The sequence below is a fragment of the Lepidochelys kempii genome, chromosome 13, assembly GCF_965140285.1.
Source record: "Lepidochelys kempii isolate rLepKem1 chromosome 13, rLepKem1.hap1, whole genome shotgun sequence".
NCBI lineage: Eukaryota > Metazoa > Chordata > Testudines > Cheloniidae > Lepidochelys > Lepidochelys kempii.
The window spans coordinates 19,184,634-19,209,551 of NC_136392.1; the positions used below are offsets into that span (position 1 = coordinate 19,184,634).

The 24,918-nt window shown below is 44.8% G+C and overlaps 1 protein-coding gene and 1 long non-coding RNA gene across 2 annotated transcripts; one reads left to right on the forward strand and one right to left on the reverse strand.

The window, feature by feature from the left end:
- Positions 1–4,734: 4,734 nt before the first annotated feature.
- Positions 4,735–16,878, reverse strand: SLC2A10 (solute carrier family 2 member 10). Its single transcript, XM_073308998.1, has 5 exons — positions 16,335–16,878; positions 9,684–11,066; positions 7,366–7,488; positions 6,461–6,596; positions 4,735–5,183 (listed from the first exon to the last, which is right to left on the reverse strand). Exons 1-5 carry the CDS (start codon positions 16,336–16,338, stop codon positions 5,087–5,089), a joined length of 1,743 nt encoding a protein of 580 aa, XP_073165099.1. The 5' UTR covers positions 16,339–16,878; the 3' UTR covers positions 4,735–5,086.
- A 4,150-nt stretch (positions 16,879–21,028) lies between these two features.
- On the forward strand, positions 21,029–24,713 carry LOC140897160 (uncharacterized). The gene is made up of 2 exons (XR_012154688.1): positions 21,029–21,557; positions 23,185–24,713. It is a non-coding gene; the product is annotated as an uncharacterized LOC140897160 (long non-coding RNA).
- Positions 24,714–24,918: the final 205 nt, after the last annotated feature.

Consider the following 24,918-nt stretch of genomic DNA (forward strand, 5'->3'; position numbering starts at 1 on the left):
GGCTCTATCTAGTGGTAGAAAGTAAATAATGCACTTTATTCCCTTCAGGTAAGACACGCAGGAGAGCTGCTTCCTTTGGGGAACTGTTGACCAGACTGTGGGCTTGGCTAAGCATGGCATGGCTGAAGTGGGTGCAGCTCTGCTCCCCAATCAGTATTAGATTGGAGGAGGTAACAGGGCTACACAGAGCCATTTCCCATGCAGGTGCAACACTGCACAACTACCTAGATGCTGCACTCTGGAGACTTTCCTTCCTCCCCTCCCCCCATCTTCTGAAAAATAAAGTACTTGCCACCTGGGAAGCAAGATACCAGGCTTGGTGGGATGATGGTCTAATGGGCTATGGGCTGTGTTCCTAGCTGGGGTTGAGAGGCTGGGTTGCTGAGTGCTCTGGAGGTGCAAAGAGATAGTTATGTGTGTCTAGCTGCGGTATGAGATCCTTGTAGGCCCCAAGACCCTGCTGAAAAGGCAGACAAGTGCCACTGGCAAATCACAAACTACCCTTCTGTGACCTTGGGGTATTTTTCCTGTTTAACTCCAACCTTTACCCCTTCGCCTCCGAATTCTTTGCTACCCCATGCAAAATGAACCATGAACCTTTGTGATTTACCTCAGATCCTTCTCCTCTTCCCTTTATAATGTTCACTAAGCACCCATCTTCCCACCATGGGTGGTGAAGTTTCTTGAATTTATAATTATAGCAGGGAAAAGCCCATCTTCTGTACCCCAAACCTTGCTCCTTGCCCATCATGCACTGGACTGGGTCAGAGTTCTCAGACTTCCAGACCCATATGTGCTAATCACAGCTCCGAGGTGGTGATGGTCCAACTATCACAACACAGGCTCATTTACCTTCCAGAGAAGGGCAATAAGTCACTTTGTTACCATGAGGCACATGGCATTTTCCTGTTCCCTGCTCCGAATCACTTTAGGATTTATCACTGCCTGGGATAAATCATTGTGGTGCACATTGCTGAGGCCTACCCAGCAGCAGTGTCAGAATGTGATGTGCTACTGTGTGGGGGCAGGTATGAGACACCTTTTCCAGCTTTGGCCAGTTCATGGGCGTTAGCATTCCTTCCTCAGAGGTTATCCTGAAGATAATGTCATGGGACAGGGCCAATCCAATATTACCTATTCCCTATGGGGGACTCAATCTATGGCATCTTTTGAGTAAATTCCTATCAAATATTATTTAATTACGGTAGTTCCTAGGGGCCACCAATCAGGGCCACACTGTGTTGTGTTGTACACCCATTTAAGGATAGTCCTTTCCCCTATCTGAGTATAAAATGAGAGACAATTGGTGAATACAACACACAGATGGAGTGGAGGCGGTGCAAGGTCGACAGTTTTGGCTAGAGCAATAAGCTGCAGTCTGTGCACTCCAGCTGCCTAAAATATCGTTAAGTGTTTTGTAGGTGTCATGGCAGAGGTGGAAGGCGTTTGGAAGAAGCACAGTGTGGTGGCTTTCCTGATGTTTATAGTGAGCTCCTCCCATGTACACAGGGTGGTATGGGAGAAGGCAGACAGGTGCTGGTTGGAATATTGAACAAACAGACAACCCAGTCTGGTGGTGTTGGTGGAGCAGAAGAGATGGGTGATGTCTCAGTTGTGTATAAGGCTGTCTACACTACCATTTATGTTGGTATAACTTATGTCACTCAGGAGTGTGAGCAACATAAGTTACACTGACCTAAGCACCAGTGTGGACAGCACTACGTCGGCTGCTGCCGACTCATTGAGGGTGGATTAATTAAGTCGACAGGAGAGCTCTCTTCCGTCGGTTTAGAGCGGCTACACTAGAGAGCTTACAGCTGCACCACTGTCAGCTCTCTAGTATAGCCATATCTCAGAGCTAAAAGGAAATGAGCCACGCTGGAGTTAAATGAGTTTAACCTCACAACACCCTGCAGAGACAGGGAAGAATTATCCTCATTCTACACATGTGGAAAATGAGGCACAGGGACAACGGTCATATAGGAAATCAGTGCCAGAGCCACAAACTTGAACCCAGCTCTCCTGAATCTCAGGCTAGTTTCTTAACCACCGGGCTAGCCTTCCCATCTAGGCTACGCAAATGCAGTCAGTTTAGAAGACAAGACGTGCCCTGCAGGGCTGGCAGTGTAACCTGTTCATAGTGTCAGAATAAACATTTAAAAAATATGAAAGCCTAATGAGCTCACAGGAGCTGCGGCTGTGTTTGTACCATGGGGAATGGTGACTGAAAAGGGGGAGTTTCAGCAAGTGGCCTGACATCTCACTACTTTATGCCCATTTTTTCTCTGACGCAGGGAAGATTCCTCATCCCCTTTGTCTGCACTGCAAAGTCTTTACAGTGATTTTGGTACATCACATTCAGCATGAAATCAAGGTGGTGGTTTACCAAGTAAAACAGTGTGTCACCCTCCCCCACAAACCCCTTGTAATCCCAGCCCAGAGACTCAGTGAAAGACTTTCCCTTTCCATGACTCATCAGGGGCTGTGTGTGGTAACTGGAACTCACATTGGTAATAGGGGCTCTAGGACACAGGTGTGTGTATAGGAGGGACTCTAAGGAAGAGCAGCAGACATCTATAACCATTATCTGACCAGCTGCACTCAATAGTTTTAGAAAATAAAGTCCCTAGTTCCAAGCCTGGATATGGGGAGATGTTCTCGCTAGGAAGACTCTATCCTCCAAAGCCTTTGAGTTCAGGAGGATCTCGGTTGCTGGGAGACCCTGCTTCTGTCCTACTTTGCTGTGGCTTTCATAGAGGATGACTAGTTTGTCTTCATTAGCACTTCAGCGTGCTAGGTGCTTCCCAAACATAAGGCCCTTTCCCTGCCCCCAAAGAATTTACAACCTAGAATAGAAGCAGGCAGCCACTGGGATGGAGGTTTAGGGAAGAGGCATGGCATGCAAATGAGCCAGAAACCCTGAGAGTGATGGGCTTTGTCTTGATAGTACAAAGTATTTATAATCCAGAGTGGGGGTGAGGTTTTGTCAGCAAAGAGACAGATGGATGATCCCCAGTAACTCCACAATCATGGTATCAGCCAGCTAGTCTCTGGCAGGCACGGTGAGAGAAGTGGGCTTTCAGGATGGATTTGAATGAGGGACTTTGAATGACAAGGCCACTACGTCAAATGGGGAGAAAGTGACTGCATGAATGATTAATCAGAAAGAGACACTGTGGCTGGAGTCAGAGCCTCCAGTTCCGTGGGGTGGAGCTCTGCTGTGGAGCAAAGGCATATTTCAGAATTCTCTGCACTTGTTCTGCTTCTGCAGTCATCCTGATGGCATTGGGACTTGCTTCCTGTTAGCTGTCTGTTAATGATGATGGACAGAGCAAAGGAAAGTGAACTGAAGTGTCATCACTGAACTACGTCCCCCCCAGGCAGTGTCAGGGTTGAAATTACTGTCTGATCAACACAAGATGAAAGGAGGATGTGAAAGTCTGAAATAATGAAGCATTCCTATTGACAAGGGAGGTCACTTGGGGAAGGGGAATGGTACAATCAATGAAGGAATTCCAGCTAGAGGTAGGAAAGGAGGTCATTAACCATGGCCCATGTGACCCTTCCCCTCTCTGCAGAGACACTCAAGAGGAGCAGCAACTGTGTGGGCAGTTTTGCTGTTGTGGCCACCTCTCCACTGGCAGCTGCACTCAGACTCATTTCATATAGGCTGTCAAACAATTGGCAGATGGTAACAATACATTAGTCACTATGGAGCTGCCTAGTGGTTTTCATTCTCAGCACTGAAACTTGGGACTTGCTTCCTCCACTGCTCCAACAGAGCCCAAGACACTGGCTTTTGCCTGAGGAGGTGATTGTGGTATCAATTAATGGTGTCATTTTGAATGACATACATGTGCTTAGGAGACTATTTGAGAGGGGCTCATTTTAGAAAATTTTGCATAAAATGAACAAGCAAAAACAGGATTTGGGGCCAAATTTTCAAAAAAGTGCCTGAAAACAGCACACCCACAACCTTTTGTGCAAGCAAAACCCGTGTCCATGCATGCAAAAGAACCTCTGTGTGTGCAAAATGGGGAAATGTGTGTAACGCTGACAGATCCCGGTCATTGTCGTTTGGTATCAACCCAGGGACCTCAGGAGCTTAGTGCATGAGCCTCTACTGCATGAGCTAAAAGCCAGCTGGCCGTTAGCTAAGGCTGTAGAACAGACTCATTTTCTCTCTCTCTCTCTGTAACTGGTCTCGGTGCCACTAGATGGGACAGAACACCACACCCAGGAGGTGTGCAAACAAATACCTGATGAAGTGAGCTGTAGCTCACGAAAGCTCATGCTCAAATAAATTGGTTAGTCTCTAAGGTGCCACAAGTACTCCTTTTCTTTTTGCGAATACAGACTAACACGGCTGTTACTCTGAAACAAATACCTGTTTGTGTAGGTGAAAAAATCTTGTGGAATCAGTTAGGAGGAGGCTACATAGAACATTTGGCCGCTACGTTTTGGAACATATTGCCCCATAGCCCTGTGGACTAGCATTGGCTGCATAATTCTCTCTGTTCAATCAGGGCAGTTATTTAGATTGTTTATTACCTGGCAGACTCCATGGCACTGCTCAAAAGTTAAAAAACGAAGAATATATAATACAAATTGTTAAATCTTCGACATGCTCATGGAACAGCCAGTGCATCAGTAATGAAGCAAGCAGGTCTCTTAACTAGGACAATAAATATTCTGTGCACAGATAGTGCAGAGAGACAGAATCCGGACTTCTTGGCAAAAGTTGTGCTTTATTTCTCAAATACAAAAAACATCAACAAACAGTGGGAGGTTCCAACCTCTGAAATAATAAAAGATACCAAAGCAATGAGAGGGTCCCTCTTCAGAGTCCAGAACGCTACTGTCTATTCATACAGCACATATATATAGGGATACAATCTACAGCATCGCTAACATCTGTGTCTCAAGATTCAAGGCACTGCAATGAGTTCAGCCCGCTGGCTTATTGTGCCAGGGCTTTTCCCTCAAGCCAGTGACTGCCTTATGTTGAAGTTATCCAGAATAAATCTCTTGTTGTCACAGACCCTGTTTGTTTCCTGACATTGACACTCGCTGCAGGTGGCTTGTTTCAGGAGGCGCTGGAGTGCTCCACCCTTTGGTACTGAGCATGTGCAAAGTTTCCCCTTCTTCCAAATCTTCGCCTGAATGTGTTTCCTTTCAACAACCTGCCGGACAATGACTAAGGTCAGCCAGGAGCAGCTGCTGTTATCAGTGTTTTAGTGTTTACTTTTCTTCCCCTCTCAACTCATGGTGGGCACAGAATCCATCCTTGGCATCTTCCTAAAACACATGCTCTATCTCAACCAGAAGTTATGGGCTTGATGCAGGAAGTACTGGGCAAAAAGCTATGGCCTGTATTATATTGGAGGACAGACTAGATAGTCCCTTGTGGCTTAAAAATCCATGACTCTACTAATTTATGAGGGTGTAAATGGCAGACTAAAGTCCTTCCTCTGCATCTCCTGCAATGCCCTTCAATCCTGATCTGTGATGCCCCCTAGTCCAGTCCTGACTCCCCACATAGCTTGGCTAAGAGTACACCTCAATGCTGACCTGCAGCAACCCCTGCAATTTTCTCCCCAATTCCCCCCAGGTCTGTTAATGCACCTCAGCCCTGACCTGTCGCTACTGCAATAGTGTCTGAGAATAAGAATGTGAAACTGTCCAGTCTAGACTCATTCTCCAGGATGAATCAAGTACAAATAAATAAACAGCACAAATCAATCTTCCTCACCACTGATGAGACAATTCAGATTTTAGTGATTCATTCACAGACATTTTGCTGACTAGCTATCAATCTAAGGACTTGTCTATACAGGAATGCTCAGGAAAATTAATCCAAACTAATTAGAGGTGTGAATTTAAATTGGATTGGTTAAACTGCATTAAACATCTGTGTGGATGATCTCATTCAGAATTGAGGCCTCGTCTACATAAGCTGCCTTGCGTCGACCTAACTATGGAAGTTTGCTAACACTAAAAGTTTGCTCCTGCTGGTGTAACTGCCCCACTACGCTGACTTAATAACTCTACCTTCACGGGAGACATAGCGTCAATGTCGATGTAGTTAGGTTGATGCAGTATCAGTGTAGACACTGTGTTGCTTACATCTACTGTTACTGGCTTTCAGAAGCCATCCCGCAATACCCCACACTGACAGTTAAATTGGCGTAAGCGCTCCCAGTGAGGACATGCACTACCAAAACAAGGAGCATCGTGTGGACATGCAAAAGTGATTTAATTATTGAGGCGGCTGTATGCCGACATAACTTAGGTCAACATAGTTCTGTAGTGTAGACATGCCCTTAATAACACAGATCAGTTGTTTTTCGGATGAATGACTGGGGGCCTGATCCTTCATGTACTTTATAAAGACCCCCTACTAAAGTAATAGGATAGGGCCCTTTGACCTGGAAAAGAGCCAGCACCACAGTGTACATACCGTTTCCTTGAGAACTGCTGGTCTATCTCCTCTAGAGATTGTCCTTTCGTTTCCGGAACAAAAAGATAAATAAATATAACAGCTGCCACTCCCACTACTCCGTAGAGAAGAAACATCCATGACAAGCCTATGGCATCTACAAAAACAGGTTAAAAAGAGAGAAGGGTTAACAAGAGATCACACCATTTGCACTTAAAGTCCTTTGGCATATGATGCAAGTTGGTATCTTGACGAAACATCAGTTGTGTTGTTTGGGGCCACTGTACGTAGAGAAGCCTGTAAAACATAGCAGAGAAACACACAAGGCCTGGATTGTGAATCAGCCAATGAGAAAGACAGCTCACAACTCCAGAACTCTGAAGTACTGACATCCCAGTCTCTCTGCCTGCCAGAGCTGTGTAAGGAGCAGGGATTAACCTCAGCTCCAGAGGCCAGGCAGTATCTGATGATTTTCTCAGTCTAGTTCATCAGACAGCTCTGCTGGCAAGAAAAGTTGAAGAGCAAAGGGTTCCAAAAGTTGCAAACTTCGTGCTTTCCAGACTGATTCAGATTAGCTGCACTCGGCCAGTACATTTCCATTGCTCACATCACAAAATAACCCAATGTGAAAGAATTAAGCAAAAGCTATGTTGTTTTTATCACTATGGATGACACAGACGCTACAGGGAGCCACTTATAGCAGAGATAAAATCAGCCTGGCTCCTATCAGAGTGACCAAGGAATAGTGCCCTTTTGTCTAGTACCTAACCACCAGTAGCCTGAAATGATGCACAATCCCCACACAGCATCCTGTGGCCAGTGGTGACATTGGCAGCCTGATTGATTCTAGTACCCTGACAGCAGAGAACAGAAGAGTGCTTGGACTGCATTTGGAAAGGCAAACAGGAAATGAGGACGATACATACCAATGAGATCAAGGAATGAGAGGCTGATCAGTAAATTAGCAGCCCAGTTAAAGCTGTTGCAGAAGGAAAAGGCCCTTCCTCTTATTCCAGCAGGATAGATTTCACTGAGGACCAGCCATATCACTGCAGAGAGGAAAGAGGGAAAGACAACAGCATCTTTAGGCACCTTTAGTGTGAAAGAGTGTGGGAAAGTTTTAGGGCTGGATTTTACAAGGGATGAACACTGGCCTATCTCTGCTCCCATTTAATTCAATGTTAAAGCTCCAACTGACTTCAACAGGAGATGCTAAGGCTGAGAGTTTTTTAAAATCCCATCTTTCCTATTTTGTGGAGGAACAAAATACAAATACAGAGACAAACTACATGCAAAGGCCCAGGGAGAGCGACTTAGGAGGAACCTGCAGAAAAGCTCCTAAAAACCCAGTTACATGAAGCTACATTTGGGACATAAACAGGCTCAGTTCTAAACAGCAGGATAAAGGCAGGAGACAGAGCTACATTTTGTCTAAAATCAGAGACACCACTTGTGGAGATGGGAACAGTACACACAGAGAGGGTATCTCTCATGCGCAGGGCGGCCATTTCCAGAAAGATGAGCAGGGATGGCTGCTCCCTTTACACTTGGTGGGACGTATGCAACTCAGTCTTGGAGCATCACACCTAACACTTACCCAGTCGTGTGTCTATTTTACTTCTAGGCAGCTGTTTCTATTACATGCATTTCATTTAAAAATAATAAGAAGAGTACTGGGCCCCTACACCATGCTTTGCAGTCATGGAGCTCATTGCTTTACACAGGTGGATAAGTGGTATTAACTCAGCTTTGCAGATGGGGAAACTGAGGCACTGAGAGGTTAACTGACGTACCCAAGGTTGCACAGAAGTATGTGGCAGAGCTGGGAATAGAATTCAGTTCTCCTAAGCTCCAAGGGACCCCACTACCTGTCACAGAGTGCAGGACATTTCAGTATATAATCTAGGTATGTCCCAGAAATAATTCAGTGTTTTGTGAAACCGTAAGTGATGGCATAAAACAACTTAAAGGTATGCTGTCTAGTTTATGAGGCCTACCGTGGACCTACTGTCTTTTTACTTAGATCTTTTTAACTTCAGTAGATGTTGTTTCCTTTTCCCACAATTAAAAACTTCAATATTATTGAAAACAGAATAAATAAATGCCAGCACGCTAGCACTCACAAGCAGCCCCGCAGTAACAAATCTGGGTGCTCATGCGAGGAATTCAGTCAAAGAGCAGATGTTAGTGGGATACTTTCAAAGGGGTAACTATAAATAACAATAAATAAAAAGCAAAAATGATTCAATTTTAAAATTATTCAAAATATCAATTTAGGCAAGTATAATACAGCTTTCATTGCCTAAAATAAAAGGCAGCTGGGATGAGGATAGGTTGGGTGTGCGATACTTAGGTTTTCAACTGCGGATCACCTATCTAATGTGGTCCAGGCGAGTTATGACTAAAAACCATTGCCAGGTGGCAAGTGTCTGGTAACACCTGTGAAATGAGTTGATAATTTCACTCCAGTTCCTAGTGGATGGGCACCCACACCCCAGTTGGCAGTAATGACTTGTCACCTTTGCTGACTCTCTCAGAAAAGACGCAGAGGGTTGATAGGGCCATGCAGATCCAGGGACCAAATTTTGTGCTGTGAGGCACTGATGTATACTGGCCTTTTGGACAGTGAACAGTAACTATTAAAAAAACACATGAAATTCCAGATGTAGCTTCAAGCCAATGTTCCTTCTCTTATTATGCGCTGTGAGATTTCCAAATATATTTTAAAGCCTAGAGTGGACCTGCCAGCTAGAGTAAGGAAGAAGGGAATGCTGCACTGGACTGGAACTCAGGATATATGGGTTCTTCTCTCAGCTCTGCCACTGACCTCATGTGTGACCTTTGGCAAGTCACTTTGTGCCTCAGTTTCCCATCTGTAAAATGGGGTTAATAATTTTTCCCTGCCTCCCAGGGGTGTTGTGAAGATCAGCTCAATGTTTGTGAGGTACCCAGTTTCTATAGCGATGAGCACCAGAGAAAAAGCTATAAATAAAATAACTCAGGGAAGAGGTAATGTGTATGGGAACCTTATACTGATGCTGTACCGGACCTCCAATATGCAGGGCTGGAGCAGCATGAAATCATTCAGGTAGGCGTGAGTGTGGGGTATTTTTTCAGTTGCAGGACCCTCAGCTGCCTTGTAAAGCAGGTACCATAGCAAATGTTTCCAGAGTATTGTGAAGATCAGTCGTGGTTTTATACTATGGGTTATGGCAGACAGAGCATGTATAAACGCCATACTTACTTGGTCCAAATCCAATTGAGAATGCACTCACAAAGGCCATCATGCTCAGCAAAGTAATCCAATTTAAAACCATATGTTCCCTACTGGGAGTATCACTGAAAGGAGAGCTTGTGCTTTGCACCATCTCTTCATTGGACTGACTTGGCAGGTCCATTTTCTGAGTGCGGGAAGTCTCTGTAATGATCTCTCTGTTTCTAGCACGGGCAAAGGCTTTTGTAAGGCCCTCTGGTCTGGTAAGAGCAAAACCGGGACTCACTTGACTTTCACCAGCAGCTGAAGTCCGTGGGATGTACAACATAGCTGGTTGGGAGGATACTGGCTGCATGGGCTGTGGTGCTATGGTGTACGAAGCATTGGGCTCTGTGGCAGTCTTACAGTCTCTGGCCTTATCCAATGGAACAGTCCAGCTGGTGAGGCCAATAGCAGTGACGGAGACAGACATCACTACACACCCAGCAATCAGTAATACCCTTCTGCCGGCCTTATCTGCAAAAACCATTGCAACTAATGTTGCAATCACCTTCATCACCCCGAGCCCCACAGAAGCCAGGACAGCTGATGAATCATTCTGAAATCCCACGGAGCGGAAGATTTTGGAAGCATAGCACAGCACATTAGGTTGCCCGGTGAACTGCTGAAAGAGCACCAATCCCAGGCCAACCAGAGTCCTGCTTTTCATGTTGTCTCTAGACCTGAAAAGGTCAAGAAAGGAATAATGCTTCTCCTTACATGGCTCTAGCTTTGCTTCCTCTCCATCTTCACTGTTCTTCGGTTGAATGAGGCCCTTCTGAGAGTCACAGTCCCATAGGTTTAATACAACAGGCTTAGTCGGGAGGAGCAGGATACTGAGAAACTGTATGGCAGTCGGTGCAAGAGCCAATCCAAACATATATCTCCATCCCTCAGCCATCTCTGAGAAGATGTAGTTCAGCGCATATGAAAGTAAGATGCCCACGGTGATGCCAGCTTCATAGAGAGACACCAGCAGCCCTCGTTGATGTGCAGCCACCATTTCAGAGACATAGATGCAGCATGCCATGGACGACACAGAGATTGCAAACCCTACAGTCATACGTCCAAATACCAGCCAAATAAATGATCCTGCCAATGTTAGAATGAGGCTGCCACACAACAAGATTAGGTTGCTGACCAGTATCGCCTTCCTCCTTCCGTGACGGTCAATGAAGATCCCACCAACCAAAGAGGCAAGGAGAGCCCCAATGAGCAGGGAACTCACAAGGGTTTCCTGTTCAAAGCAGCTGAGGTGGAAGTCCATCTGCAGTTGCAGTAAGGCACCAGAGATAATCCCCAGCTCATATCCAAACATTAACCCACCCAGGAGAGAGACTGTTGCAGGCAACAGGAGGACCAGCAATGTACGACCTGGAAAGCAAGCAAGCAACAGTGGGATTTCAAAGATTCACTCTGCTGGCTTTATAATGAAAACTCTCTAGTTACACAAAATAGAGAAAGCTGTTCTGATAAAAGGAGGCCCAGGTTTTCAGCATGCACATTCGCACACCTAAGTTACACAAACAGTTACAACAACTGGGTGTACAATTGTGATAATCACACCTATAAACAACCAAGCATTTGTCTGGGTATGTATTTATGGAATTACAATGAGTGTGCATTCAGGCATCACAACTGTGCATGCAGTTTAGTCATGGAAAAAGGGGTGCACATATTTGTGCTCACGGTTCTGAAAATGTGGGCCTGTGTGAACACAGGTAAGACTTAGCTATAATTGGAAGTCACCGATTTATAGTGGAGAAGCCAGGGTAATTCCCCCTTAGACTGTCCAAACTATTTTGTATGTTCAACAACTTCCCAGCCAGGGGATGTAGTTTTCTCCTTTCTGTATTTTTCTGTGGGTTGTGTTACCATTATGATGCTCAGTCCTCAGTTTGCAACTTAGAAGCATCTGTGTGGCTTCTTGTCACCACCTAGGAATTTCACAAATAAATCATCAGAGGAGCAAGTTACTGTTTCTATGTGCTGAATACTGACACCCCTGCCTGTTAACTCTCACACCAGAGAGCCAGAAAGGACTGCTTGGGCCATCCTGTGAGCCCTTTGCTGCTTGTTACCGCATTTCCTCTAACTTCTTACCTAATCCCTCCTTAATTCTCTGCAACGGTCAGGCCTTCCTGGGGAAAATGTATTCCATTCCCCTAAAGTCCAGCATAAACTCTGACTTCCTGAGAAGATCCTTGCTCCTTGTCCAACCATCATATTTTCATTACAAGGGACGTCCAGTATTTTAGACCCAAACTTCCCCATTCCAAAACCTGACTTTACTGTATCTGACTTCTAGTGTGGTAAATTATTTCCATCAGAAATTCTAGGTCAGGGTACTGAGGTTCTAGACAGTGTTATGCTAACACAATATTAAACTAACTGATTTTGTGTCCCCTTTCTTTCCTCTGATCATCTCCATTTTTAAGTCCCTTTACTAATGCTAAGAACAGAGGCAGAGATCTCAAGGACTTCCCTTTAATGTCTCCTCATCAGATAAGTGGTATCATATAGCCAGGCCCCTGTGCATTGCATGATTATGTGTGTGCAGGTAAATTGCTGCAGGAGTGTGGATTATTCTGAAATTGCAGCACAGTTATGCTCCAGAATCTCATTAACTAAAAAGAAGTCTCTAGCTCTTATCACTACAAGAAAGCCAAAGGGAATGCAAAACCAGGTTGGTGGTGTGTGCTCTGAGAGGTGTGAAATGCTCCAGTCACCTTAATTTAAGTCTGAGGCTGATTTAAACTTCAGCATTAACTCTTCGCTGCTGAATATTTTAGAAGGAACATAGAGCTTGTTTTTCATTGCTGAATGCAATGGAAAATGTTCGGGAGTGCATATAGGGGCACACAGCTACTTGCTATCAAAGGCTGCTGGAGTACTGGCTCAATCCCTCTTACCCCCGGATTTAAAACCACCTCTACCTCTGTCCAAAAGGGGGAGGCTAAGAGGAAGTGCAGCCTATCCCCCTACCAAAGGCCTCAGCTGTCCCCTGGTACCAAAAACCGAAGCCACTGCCCACACTTTCCTGGATGCTGAAAAGCTCCAGCTTTGCCATGACAATCTCTACGAGGCCGGTAGGTATGGTCAGTACAGGCAGTTGAACCATACTGAAAATAAAACAGTGGGGCAGCACAAAATAAACTGAGGCCTGGGATAAAATCCTGGCCTGACTGGGAGCTTTCCCACTGACTTCAGTGAAAGCAGACTTTCTTGTGTGGTCTATCCACAGAGTTGCACCATTTTAATTAATGGCATGATTTTACACTGATTGATATGACTCTATACGTGTACTCTCTTATGTCAGTTTAAACTGGGTTTATATCAGTTTCACTTGTGTGGGTAAATGTACAGGAGCAAGTTAAACCAATAAAACGAGCATGAAGACAATATAAGAGAGATCATACACAAAATTTGCACTGGTTTAACTAACCAGATTTCAGTTCAACTTCTGTATCTAGACAAGCCCTGAATTTAATATCAGAATAAATCAGATACACAAAGAATACTAAATGGTTTGGACTAGACTAGTGGAGGGCAGTTAGGAGTAGAGTGCTTGGCCATGCTATATAATCCCTCGGTCCCTGCCACAAAATCCTGGGGCCTCAGTCTCATCATTTAGGTCTAATGCCCCACACAAGATACCAGGCCTTTATATATAGCCTATGAGAGTAAAATTAGGGCAGGAGTGTTCTCCAATGGTTGCAGAAATTAGAACCCCTTCATTCTATTTCTGCCTGTATCACTGATGTGACACATGACCTTGGTCAAGTCTCTTAACTTTTCTGCACCTCATTTTTCCATTTCTGTACAATAGGGATAATGATACAGAGCTACCTTCTTGGAAGAGGTGTTTGTGGGACTTAATTAGTATTTATAAAGTGCTTTGAGAGCCTTGATGAGAGGCACTATATAAGGAAAAAACTATTGTGGGAGAACCTGACAAGTGGAAAATAAGGATGAATTTGGGCAGTGGTATTAAAAGGTATTGGCTTGTAATAGAGAATTAGTTCTCCTGGCCAGTCTTGGGCTCTGCATATTTCTTTGTGACAAAAGCCTTAAGTTCTCTGGGCTAGGGACTGTCACTTCATCTGTGTTTGTACAGCACCTAGCACAATGGGGCCCCAAACCTGATTGGGGTATTTGGGCAACACCAATAATAACAGCACAGATAATGTTCATCACTCCAAATGACCTATTTCTCCTAAATGTTGAGATGCAGTCAGGAGTTTGTTCTGTGATATGCTGTTTTCCAGCATGTGACACTGATGCTTTGTTACTGGTTTTGCTTTAATTTAAAATACTTTAATTTAAATAGACTATGGGAAACAAGTTATGGAAACACCCACTGAAATATGGAAAAGTTTCCTCAACTAGAGCTTTATAAGATGTTTTGCAGTCTGTGCTTTACAGGAAGTGTCTATATTTAGCTTCTAATTACAGTACGCAGTAAAGGTTATTTCTCAGTAAAGGCTATATTTACATTTATATTTATTCTGTAGCATTTTGTCATGCCATTTGTATTCATTATGTCACTCCTGATACATGCCAAAAACCACCCTCCATGCAGTTACCTACACTTAAACACTTCTTGCACACATGTAATATAGATAATTAGAAACAATATTTGCTCAATAAGAACAGAAAGGGGACAGGGCCATTCTACTGTACTTCTCATTATCTTTGTGGGCACTAACGATTTATGACCTTTGATTTAAATCCAGCTTGCTATTCAGTCATTTGCAATGCTGTCAGGGGGGCTTAGCGACATGTGTCCCTGCACTTGGCTTTCACATTTGCACTCTTCTCTTGATTCTTTATTTAATTTCACAAGGGGGGAAAGTTTAGTGAGTCTCACCGATGCCTCTCTGTCAAGTGTGCACTCACTCAGGTCTAGAATAGTAATTGGTGGTGCCAATCAGGATTCAGGTAAACTGACTTTTGTACCGCTAAAGACATTATTTGCATAAGACCAGTGCCAACACTCTCAATCCGTGCAACTTCCTTTAACAAAAAATTTAATAACTAGTCTTAATTCTCAGTTGTTCCAGTCCTGCACTCAGCCCAGGAAGTGGGGCTGGGGGCAAAGTTGGTTTTAAGCCACCTTGTGTGCTCCTTGTATTCTAAGGGCAAGCAGTGGCTTCTGGAGAAAATCATTGCCTCTGAGCAGCTTTAACTGATGCTCTGACTGCAAAGCCCCCTTCTGGGTGTGCTAGGTGTGAGTTGCCAGTGCCCCAGACCTCCATACATGGGGGGCTGGCAGAGAGTGTTCCAGCAGCTTGGTTCAGTGGCTGGGGAACTCTCTTTCACTGGGAGTTCCCCAGGAGTTGTTTCCTCCCCTTCATATCACCAGAGTGGCATTAAGGGGCTAGGGCACAGGGGAGAATTTGGCCTAATAAGTTTGCTACGAGATTTGGTAAAAAGATTTCTAAATTCAAAATTTTGCCAAAAATCAGTTTGAAATGTTCAACAATTTTTGTGTGTGTGAAAATTTCATCCTGTTTTTCGGATCCTTTCTGTTAGCTACGTTTTCATAAGACTTCTGGTCTGGTGCTTCCTGTCCACAAGCAGTTAGCAATAAAAAAAAAAAGACACAGCTACAATTCAGCCCCCTGAGGTACAGCACCCTGCATGCTCATGCCTGACTATAGGGTTCTGGTTCTACAAAGCCTTAAAAATGGTCTGAAACTTACCAATACAAAACAAAATGTGATTTCTATGTTCAAAGGGGGTTAATGATTTTGGATGTCTCTGTTTCTGTGCCTAGATTCTGTGCTTGATTTTCAAAAAGTGCTGAGCACCCACCCTCTGAAAAAAATCAAGCCCTTTTAAGGTGTGTGAAGTTGGCACCCAAAACTAGCCTCTATTGAAAATGGAGACCAGACTGGTGTGCTAGAGTTGACTGTGAGGGTGATATGAGGATTAAGTTAATCTAATTAGCCAGCTGAGAATGAATGACAGTGGTTTTCCGCTACTACAGAAGAGGGAGAGGAGAGGATTTTAGGAAATCCGTGGCAGTGTTGTAAGGAAGGTAGTATCTGGAGTAATCAGTAACAGTTCTCTTAACATCAAGCCTGATATCCCATGAAATCTGGGACATGGGTTGATGGGTCTCAGGCCCCTTCCTAGAGTACAAGAATCCCTGTTACAAAAGCCACCAGCTCCAACCGGTGGCACCCTCAGCAGAGAGCCCAAGGACTGAGAGGGCCACGGAATCTGAACCCTCCGGCTCGGAAGGGGGGAAGCTGCCCTCTCTGCCCCTGTCATTGATTAGGTAACGGAGTGATCCCTCCTCCGGGCTGTGTATGTGTGAATTCAACCCAGCCCCCTTCACAGCACCAAAACTCCAGGGGGGACATCACCCCCAGATCCAGCTCTCCTCCACCCCCACAAATCCGGCCAGGAAGCATCATTCCTTAAACCATTCCCCTCCCGCAGGCGGGCTGCGAAATCCGGGCTGGGGGAGGAGGTCACTGGGGCTGGGAGAGAAGCAGCAGCAAAGCGGGATCCCCAGCGCAGGCGAGTGACAAAGCAATCCCCAGCCCGGCCCCCTGCATTCCGCCCCGAGCCAGCCAGCCCTGCACGCCCCGCTGCGCCCCCAGCCCATCGCCGGGCGGACATGGCACTTACCCATGGCGATGCGAGAGGCCGGGGAGTTCGGCTCAAGTTTGTTTCCAAACAGCCAGGGACAATCCAGCAGGGAGTGGGCAGTAAAACCCAAACCGACTGATTCAGGTCCCTCCGATCATCTGTGCCTGGGGGGGATCCGCCCCCGCTGCAGCACCAGCCCCGAGCAGGGGGGCTCTGACCCAGACCCGGAGAGGAGCGGGGCTCCCCGTCCCTGAACCGGGGATCCACAGCCAGGATCCCCAAGCAGCCAGCCACTAAAGTCCTGCACTCTTCTCGCCTGGGGAGGGGTGCCCCCCGCCCTGTCTGGGTGCCCCAGGCTCGGGCACGCCTCGCCTGCCACGATCCGGCTCGAAACCCTCCAGAAACTCCCGCCCCAGAAACTTTCCCTGCTCCGCCAGCCCCACTCAGCGCCCGGCAGCGCTGAGCCAGGGGGTAGTGCCGCACAGCGCCACGTTGCTACAGCCCTGCCTACTGCCGCTGGGATGGCGGAGCCTGGGCGTTGTAGTCCTGGTTCCCCGGCCCGGGGACAGCTGCCTCGCCAAGGGCTTGGTGGCTGTGCAGAGCCCGGGGCGAGCAGCAGCCGGCAGAGCTCCCAAGAGCTCGCTCCGTACCGCCCCCTCCCCTGTAATGGGATATGCCCTCTCTCCTCCAACACTGAACACACTCTCCGTCGCAGGGAATCATTGTTGATCCTCTTCCTTTTGCGATGAAGGATTTTTGCAAAGTGAGTTCCAAGGAGGCAGCTTAAATCTCATGCATGATCCCGGCCCTCTCTTGTTCCCTAATAATGGGGCGGGGGTGGGGGTGTCTCTGGGGGTGTGGGGCGCAGTGTAATCAGGCTGTGATAATTATGAATATTATGAAGGAGATGTAAGCTGTCTCATCAAAAACAAAAACACAAACCCTTGCAAAGCCGCATGGCACATCCTCACTGTTCCTCTACTGCTGGGATTGTGGTTGTAAGGTCCTTGGGACCTGGATCTTTTCTTCACAGCCCTCTGTAAAGGCCCAAATACATTGGTGATGTTCTAGAACTGGTAGATGAGAAATAAAGTAAACCATAACAGTTGAGCGGAACACCTGACCATGCAGGTTTTCTAGTGCTCCTGCTGAATGTATCAGGACCCCTGACTTGTACTTAAATGCTCAAGTTCTGAAGCTAAGCTTTTATTGGGGCATTTCTAATTGTCCTAAATGCATGGATCCAGGGCAGAGTAAGACTTTCTGCTGGAATTACAGATCTACATCAAACCTCAGCCCTAAATATAGTATATGCTATAAATCATTTTAGCTTGGTGCCTGTGAAATGCTTAGCTGCTCATTGCAGGGGGTCTGGTAGCTCTGACAGGAAGCCTTTGCTTCTAGAGGACTGCTTCAAAACCAGTGCAAGTAACCAGATCAAGTGGAATAACCAGAAGAGATTGGCAAGTGATGGTTCTTTGGTTCTGCTTTGGGTTGGAAAGGGGTGTATATTACAAAAAACAATTCAGCAGGACAGAGATAAGGAAGATTTCAATGTCAAGGGCTGTCACCATTTGCCAGCACTTAGGCCCCATTAGGCAAAGTACTTCAGTGGTGCTTAGCTTTAAGCATAAGCTTAAATTCATCTCTGCTCAGCAAAGTACCTAAGCACATACATAAAGTGAATGTAGTGAAGACAATGGGACATAAGCCGCCGGTTCCTTGAATCAGGGCTTAAACTCACATATCCAAAACCAAAACAAATAAACCCAATCTTTAAACACAGGGTTTTACAAAATCGAATATGTGTTTTCATGATTATTTTAATCCAATGAAAACATTTCCCCTCAATGCTATAAGCTCAAACCATAGAGTATTAGGCTTGTGCATGAGAGTCAGAACATGAAAGTAACTATAAAAAGTGAAACTAACTAGCCAAATTTCATCCCCTCAAAACCGAGAGGACTACAAAAGCAAACAAGTTGGATAACTAATGAAAAATACATTTGATTGTAAAGATGATTTCAATGTTAATAATCTCAGGCGTTATTTACCTTAACAGGGAATTCTAGATAAATATTTAAAAAGCAACCTTTTTATTCAGATAACCATGATGGTACCCAGCTCTTTTTCTGGAAAAAATGTGTTAAATCTCTGCTCCCGAGGAATCCAGTACTGCCAAATCTCATGATTTAACTGTGGGGTTCACAATTTCCCCCTCCTTAAAGTCATAGGTTCCTGGACTCATGTGACTAGACAGAATATCAGCTTTCTCTTTCTTAAAAGGAAGTTTTTAACTTTTGTGGTTGTGGAGTAAACATTGATATCATGAATGCTAAAGGCTCAAAAAACAGCAGGAAACTAAAAAGAATTTCAGATTTACTATTTTAAAATATCTAATGATTTTTAATCCAGTCTCATGGCTTTTGGGGGCCAGATTTAGCATTTTTGTACACTTGAGACTGGCAATATAGGAAATTCTACATCTTTTCAGCACTGGATATGACAACATTTTGGAAAGTAGGTTGTAGGCCATCTGGTTTGAAACTTGAACTTGATCAAAGACTTGTTTTTGTTCCCTCTCAAAGACACAGATCTAGTCTATTTTTAAAAGTGTTTCAAGTCATCCACACATTTTACAGATTAAATATACACTTCCCATTCATCGTCTCTAGTTTCAATTGCAAATTAAGTATTTAAAACTACCACTTTAAAATTTTTGTATCCAGAATAAACTGACAACTGCACAGGGACCTTATGAAATGTAAAGAATGGCTTCAAACACTGAAAATGACCAATAAGATCAACAACATTCAAGGAAGCAGCTTTTCAAAGGGATTAAGGAATGAGAGTTGAAGGATTTGGTAACCATAGCAACTGTTTCAGTGATGCTAATAATCATGCAATTAAGTAATATACTTTAAAAGCCAGACCATAAGTTGTGAGCATTTTAAATCAGCTTTAATCACTGTAGGACAGAAAATCATACAGTTTTACAATATGAAATGTACACACAGCATAAACTTAGCCCAAGTCACTGGGAGATTTTTTTCTTGAAATTAGGATTCTCTTGAGAATGGGTTATCCTGTGTGAAAGTAATCAGGGGAGTAAAATGGGGCTAGGGTCAATGATGCTATGACAATGCAGGAGATCCATGGTTTTCTAATTAATGTTGAAGTACTGTATGTTAAGGGGCTTATGTAAAATTCTGATTGCTCTTATAGCACTCAGAGCCAAAATGTTTTGTTCTAATTGCTAATTAAGTATCTCCTTATCCTGGAGCTGTGTGTGAGACTGATTGACCATTGTGATGTCTATTCTGAACTCTGGGAACACACTGAAAAATTTGGGGTGCTGCTGGTGGATGCCCTGTGATTTTCTCTGTATACTCTGCCATCCAGAATGCAGTCATGAAGCTAACAGGGGTATAGGGGGAGTGCCCCCACTAGATGGCCCTGAGTTGTCTGTGCGGTGCTTTTTCAAGTATATTATGCAATTGACAAAAGGAGGTGTATGACATGGATTTTCACACAGGGCTGGAGAGTGAGCCCGCCCCGCACTCACTTGGCACTGATGGCTCCTGTCCTGTGGGGTTGGGCTGGCGCCCTGTTCCGGCATTGTAACATGGTGCTCTCAGTTGCTTGGTGCTGTGACCCTGTGCACCATGTTGCAATGCCACTCTCAAATTTGGCTTTGGCACCCATCTGTCATGATGGAGGGGTGGCCAGGCCAAACCTGAATGGCCTGGAGTAGGGAACCAAGCCCAGGAGCCGCCACTGCAGGGTGAGCATGGGGTGGTCTTGTCAAGCTGTCTGGAGTGGCTCAAGAGCATGAGCACCAATCTCAGGGCAGACTGTTACAAACCAGAGCACAAACCCCAAACTGGTTGTGAGCTCTATACTGAGATTTTACCAACCAAGCATCAAGTGTGAACTGCTCAAACACTACAACAGCCTTAACATAGAGTCCCCTTGGGTACGCCAATCTATCTTGCCACCTAGGTAAGCTTGCCTTTGCGATAGATGGACTCTTATGCCAAAAATTACAACAATGTTCAGGTTACTTCCAGTCCCAAAGCACCAGCCATTTACTCCAGGTCAATTGTACCTTAGATCTCTCACCAAAGACAATGCTTGTAGCCCACCCTATAACAAACTATCTAAAGATTTATTAACCAAGAAAAAGAAATAGGAGTGATATTTACAAAGTTAAAGCTGGTAAAAATACATTGAGTTATAGTCTTAGATTCCAAAAGGTGGTAGAAGCTTCTATAATAAGCAAGGTCTATATGTCCTGTAGGGCTAACCCAGACAAGCATGGGGATCTTTTGCATATGTTTAGTAATCCTTGCCCCTCAAAGTCATAGCAGCATAAAGATACAGTTTCTTCTTGTCAGGAATTTTGATTCCCTTCCCCCAGAATTCAAGCTGATGGGACAAGTCCTCGTGCATGTCTCCTCTTCATGGGTGTGTGTGTGGAGGGGCAATCAACAAAGTCTTTTGTCCTCTGATGTTTGTCTGGTGTCTATGGGCCTTCTTTTGTTGGGCAGGAGATAACTCCTTATGGCAGAGTGGACTAAGTCCGGAGGCCCCCTGCTGGAGGCCTCGTGGCCCTGCATCACCCTGTCCCAGAATAGAGCAGCGAGAAGTCCTCCAGGCAGCCTAGAGTGGCTGTAGAAGAGTGGCCAATCAGAAGGGCTGCTGGAGTGATCAATAAGGGGCCAGAAGGGCGGGATAAAGGGAAAGTAGCAGTCCAGAGCCTTCAGTTGCTATAAGAAAAGGAGGACTTGTGGCACCTTAGAGACTAACCAATTTATTCGAGCATAAGCTTTCGCGAGCTACAGCTCACGGGCTTGATGGGGGAGGACTGGATGCTTGGCTGGCTAGACGAACAGCAGGACTGCGTATAGCTCACCAGGCAGAACTGAGCCCAGCGAACACTGCCAAAGACCTTGAGGATGGCTGGCTGGATAGAATAGCAGCAGAGCCGTTAAAAGGTCAGTGTGGGCAGGCTGAGCCTGAGGGACTGAGCACAAAACCTGGCCTGACCAGACTGGGGTACTGAGATGGGCCCCGGCTGGGTGTCTGAAGAAGGTAGTGCTTCTGCGAAGAAGCCTAAAAGCTATGGCCCCATACCAGGGCTGTGATAAGAACTTGGGAACATATACCCCGGAAGCAGGGACAGCGTGTGCAGCTTAGCCGGACGGCTGAGCTGCTGAAGACCAGCCGAGAGGACCAGTGGCCGGGGAGTGCTTGCAAAAGGTAGGTGCCACCCTGATGTAAGAACAAAAAAGAAAAGGGAGCCATCCACAAGAGGGGGGGTGTCCCCCCATGAAAAGAACTGTTTATAGGCACTCTTCCCCAGAGAGAAGGGGACATGCAGGAGAGGTGGGTGCTGATGCTGTTACATACCTCCTGTGGCAAATTGTATTTCACACTTGGCAATACTTTCCTGACTGGTAATTTACAGTTATAAAGAAAACACTTTTTTATAAGTGAGATTCATACATTCAGTAATTTACAAGCATTTCATAAAGTCTAAACACAAAACACATTTTTATAACGCTAATACCTATTTTAACACACAGGTAAGTCAGAATGATTACAGTTATACAGGTTTCAGAGTAACAGCTGTGTTAGTCTGTATTCGCAAAAAGAAAAGGAGGACTTGTGGCACCTTAGAGACTAACCAATTTATTAGAGCATAAGCTTTCGTGAGCTACAGCTCACTTCCTCAGATGCATATCGTGGAAACTGCAGCAGGCTTTATATATACACAGAGAATATGAAACAATACCTATTCCCACCCCACTGTCCTGCTGGTAATAGCTTATCTAAAGTGATTTCCAGCACAAATCCAGGTTTTCTCACCCTCCACCCCCCCCCACACAAATTCACTCTCCTGCTGGTGATAGCCCATCCAAAGTGACAACTCTTTACACAATGTGCATGACAATCAAGCTGGGCTATTTCCTGCATAAATCCAGGTTCTCACATCCCCCCCACCCCCATACACACACAAACTCACTCTCCTGCTGGTAATAGCTCATCCAAACTGACCACTCTTCAAGTTAAAATCCAAGTTAAACCAGAACATCTGGGGGGGGGGGGTAGGAAAAAACAAGAGGAAACAGGCTACCTTGCATAAAGGTATACAGTGTACAATTGAGGCCTAGGGGCCTTGGCATGAGCTGGCACCTGGTCTGCCAGCATTATAGGGTTCACTCACCAGCCCTCTTGATCCCAGGGCCTCCCTTGTGCACCAGGCCAGGATTAGGGTTGTGGTGCTGGGACAGAAGGTGCTGCTGTAGGTGTTTGGTGCCCCATCAATGAGGTGAGGAGAACATGGTAGAGAAGTGCACCCATTGAATAGGGAGAATACATCAACACTGAGTTCAGTGGATTATAGTGCATTTAAAACTTTACTTGTGTGCATACAAATCTCTTCAGTTTACTTGTAAATAGCTAGCTACACATTTGTTAGTTCTGTGAGATTTGTAGGCTTAGGCTATCTCAATGGTGAAAGCTAACCTAGATATTAGCTGTGCAGCTTTAGCTGAGTGGGGAATGAAACCAAATGGTCAATTAATTTGAGTACTGGAGAACCACCAGGAGAGTCTTCTGAGTGGGGATGGTTTTAAAAAACTAAATGTAAAGCCAGTAGGTATAATTGAAAATAGTACCACGAACAACCCATTGGCTCTTTGGTTGCAAAACCTGGCTCTGCCACTGCTAGAATAGAGGTAGGGTTCCCTTGAGTTTGGATTCTCTTTGGGGAGCAGTTATAGCACATGCATTTCTTCTGATGGATTCCTGAATTTCTTCTGAGACTTTCTTAAATTATTTCATTGTGTGAAATGGAAATAATGGCTTTTCTGTGTCTTTTCAGCAAACTATTGTCCAGGTATCTGACCTGCCCAGGTATCTGACCTGCCAACACAAACCCGCTCTTAAATATCCTGGAAGGATCCTGTTCTCTGGCAGGGTAATAAAAACATTAACTACCTAAGATAGCCAGAAGGTATGGCTCTGTGGGGGGAAAAATATCTTTATGGTTTGCTTACATAGAGGCAGGTGAGAATACTTCAATATGTTTGGCTAGTGCATCAACTTTTCAGTCAGCTGTATGTCACAACCCTTTCAAACTAAACCGTGAGGAACTGATACAATATTCAGTGGGAATAATTGAAAATGTGTCAAACAATCCTTTGAAAAGCAACCTGAAATGTTTCTTTGCAGTCTGAAGTTATGTAAATAACAAACTTTTGTCTTATACTTGTAAAACCTGTATATTCTGAGCCTGACTCAAAGCCCACTGAAGTCATTGGAAACACTCCTGTGGGCTTTAAATCATACCCTCTTTGTGCAGCTGCTGTAGCACATAACTCCATGAATTAAAGGTTTTGTGTGGTCTTTCATGGAATGGGTCTTTGGGGACCTGGAAGGATCATATCTATAGTGACAAGTCTGTGGCCACTTGCAGACACAGCATTGGTTCCAAAGGATCCTGCAAAGGAAGAGAGGCTCATGCCTCCTGTTCTTTAGCATATTTCTTGTCCTCCTTGCCATGATCTTCCCCTGAGGTGTTTCTTTTGTGATCATCAGGCTGTATGTCTTGGCCAATCCACTTCTCTGTTTGATTCTTATCTCTCTTTTGGCCTGTGGATTTCAAGTGAACGAGGCTGCACTCTAGCTATAGAACCAAATAATAAAAACACCAGGCATAAACCACAAATATGTATTTCTTGAGATGTTTATCATTTAAAATTTAAACTGCAGTTGGTAACAATAACCCAGCTTGAATGTGCTCTACATTGCTGAACTATTCATGAACAGGTTTCAGAGTAGCAGCCGTGTTAGTCTGTGAGCTGTAGCTCACGAAAGCTTATGCTCAAATTTGTTAGTCTCTAAGGTGCCACAAGTCCTCCTTTTCTTTATTCATGAACAGTTGCACTGTGCTTCAAGGCAGTAGCCGCTAGAAACAGACATTACAATCACAAATGAAAACAAGGAGTGGGAATCCATTTAGCAAAGAAGGAATCCCCAGTGATCTAGCAGGTTCTCTCCAACAAGGTGGATAATTTAGCCCCAAATCTGTAATTTGTTCTTTTTTTCACTGTCATTGTAATAAGTAAAATGGTTTAAAATAAGGGCAGAACAGAAGTTAAGCTACCTTGTTTTGTAGTCAGCGATGGGAAGTTTATTAGACGAAATATTTGTTCTTATAACCAAACTCAGCAAGTTCAGGTCATTCTTTGTTTTAGAGATGACAATAGTGCAAAGTGAGTCAGGGTTTGTTTACTCACAACAGTTGTACCATTCTAACTATATGGGAAGCGTTAAAGCACTACAATCCCCCTAGCATGGAGACAGTTATATTGGCATAATGACAGGTTTCAGAGTAACAGCCGTGTTAGTCTGTATTCGCAAAAAGAAAAGGAGTACTTGTGGCACCTTAGAGACTAACCAATTTATTTGAGCATGAGCTTTCGTGAGCTACAGCTCACTTCATCGGATGCATACCGTGGAAACTGCAGCAGACTTTATATACACTCAGAGAATATGAAACAATACCTCCTCCCAGCCCACTGTCCTGCTGGTAATAGCTTATCTAAAGTGATCA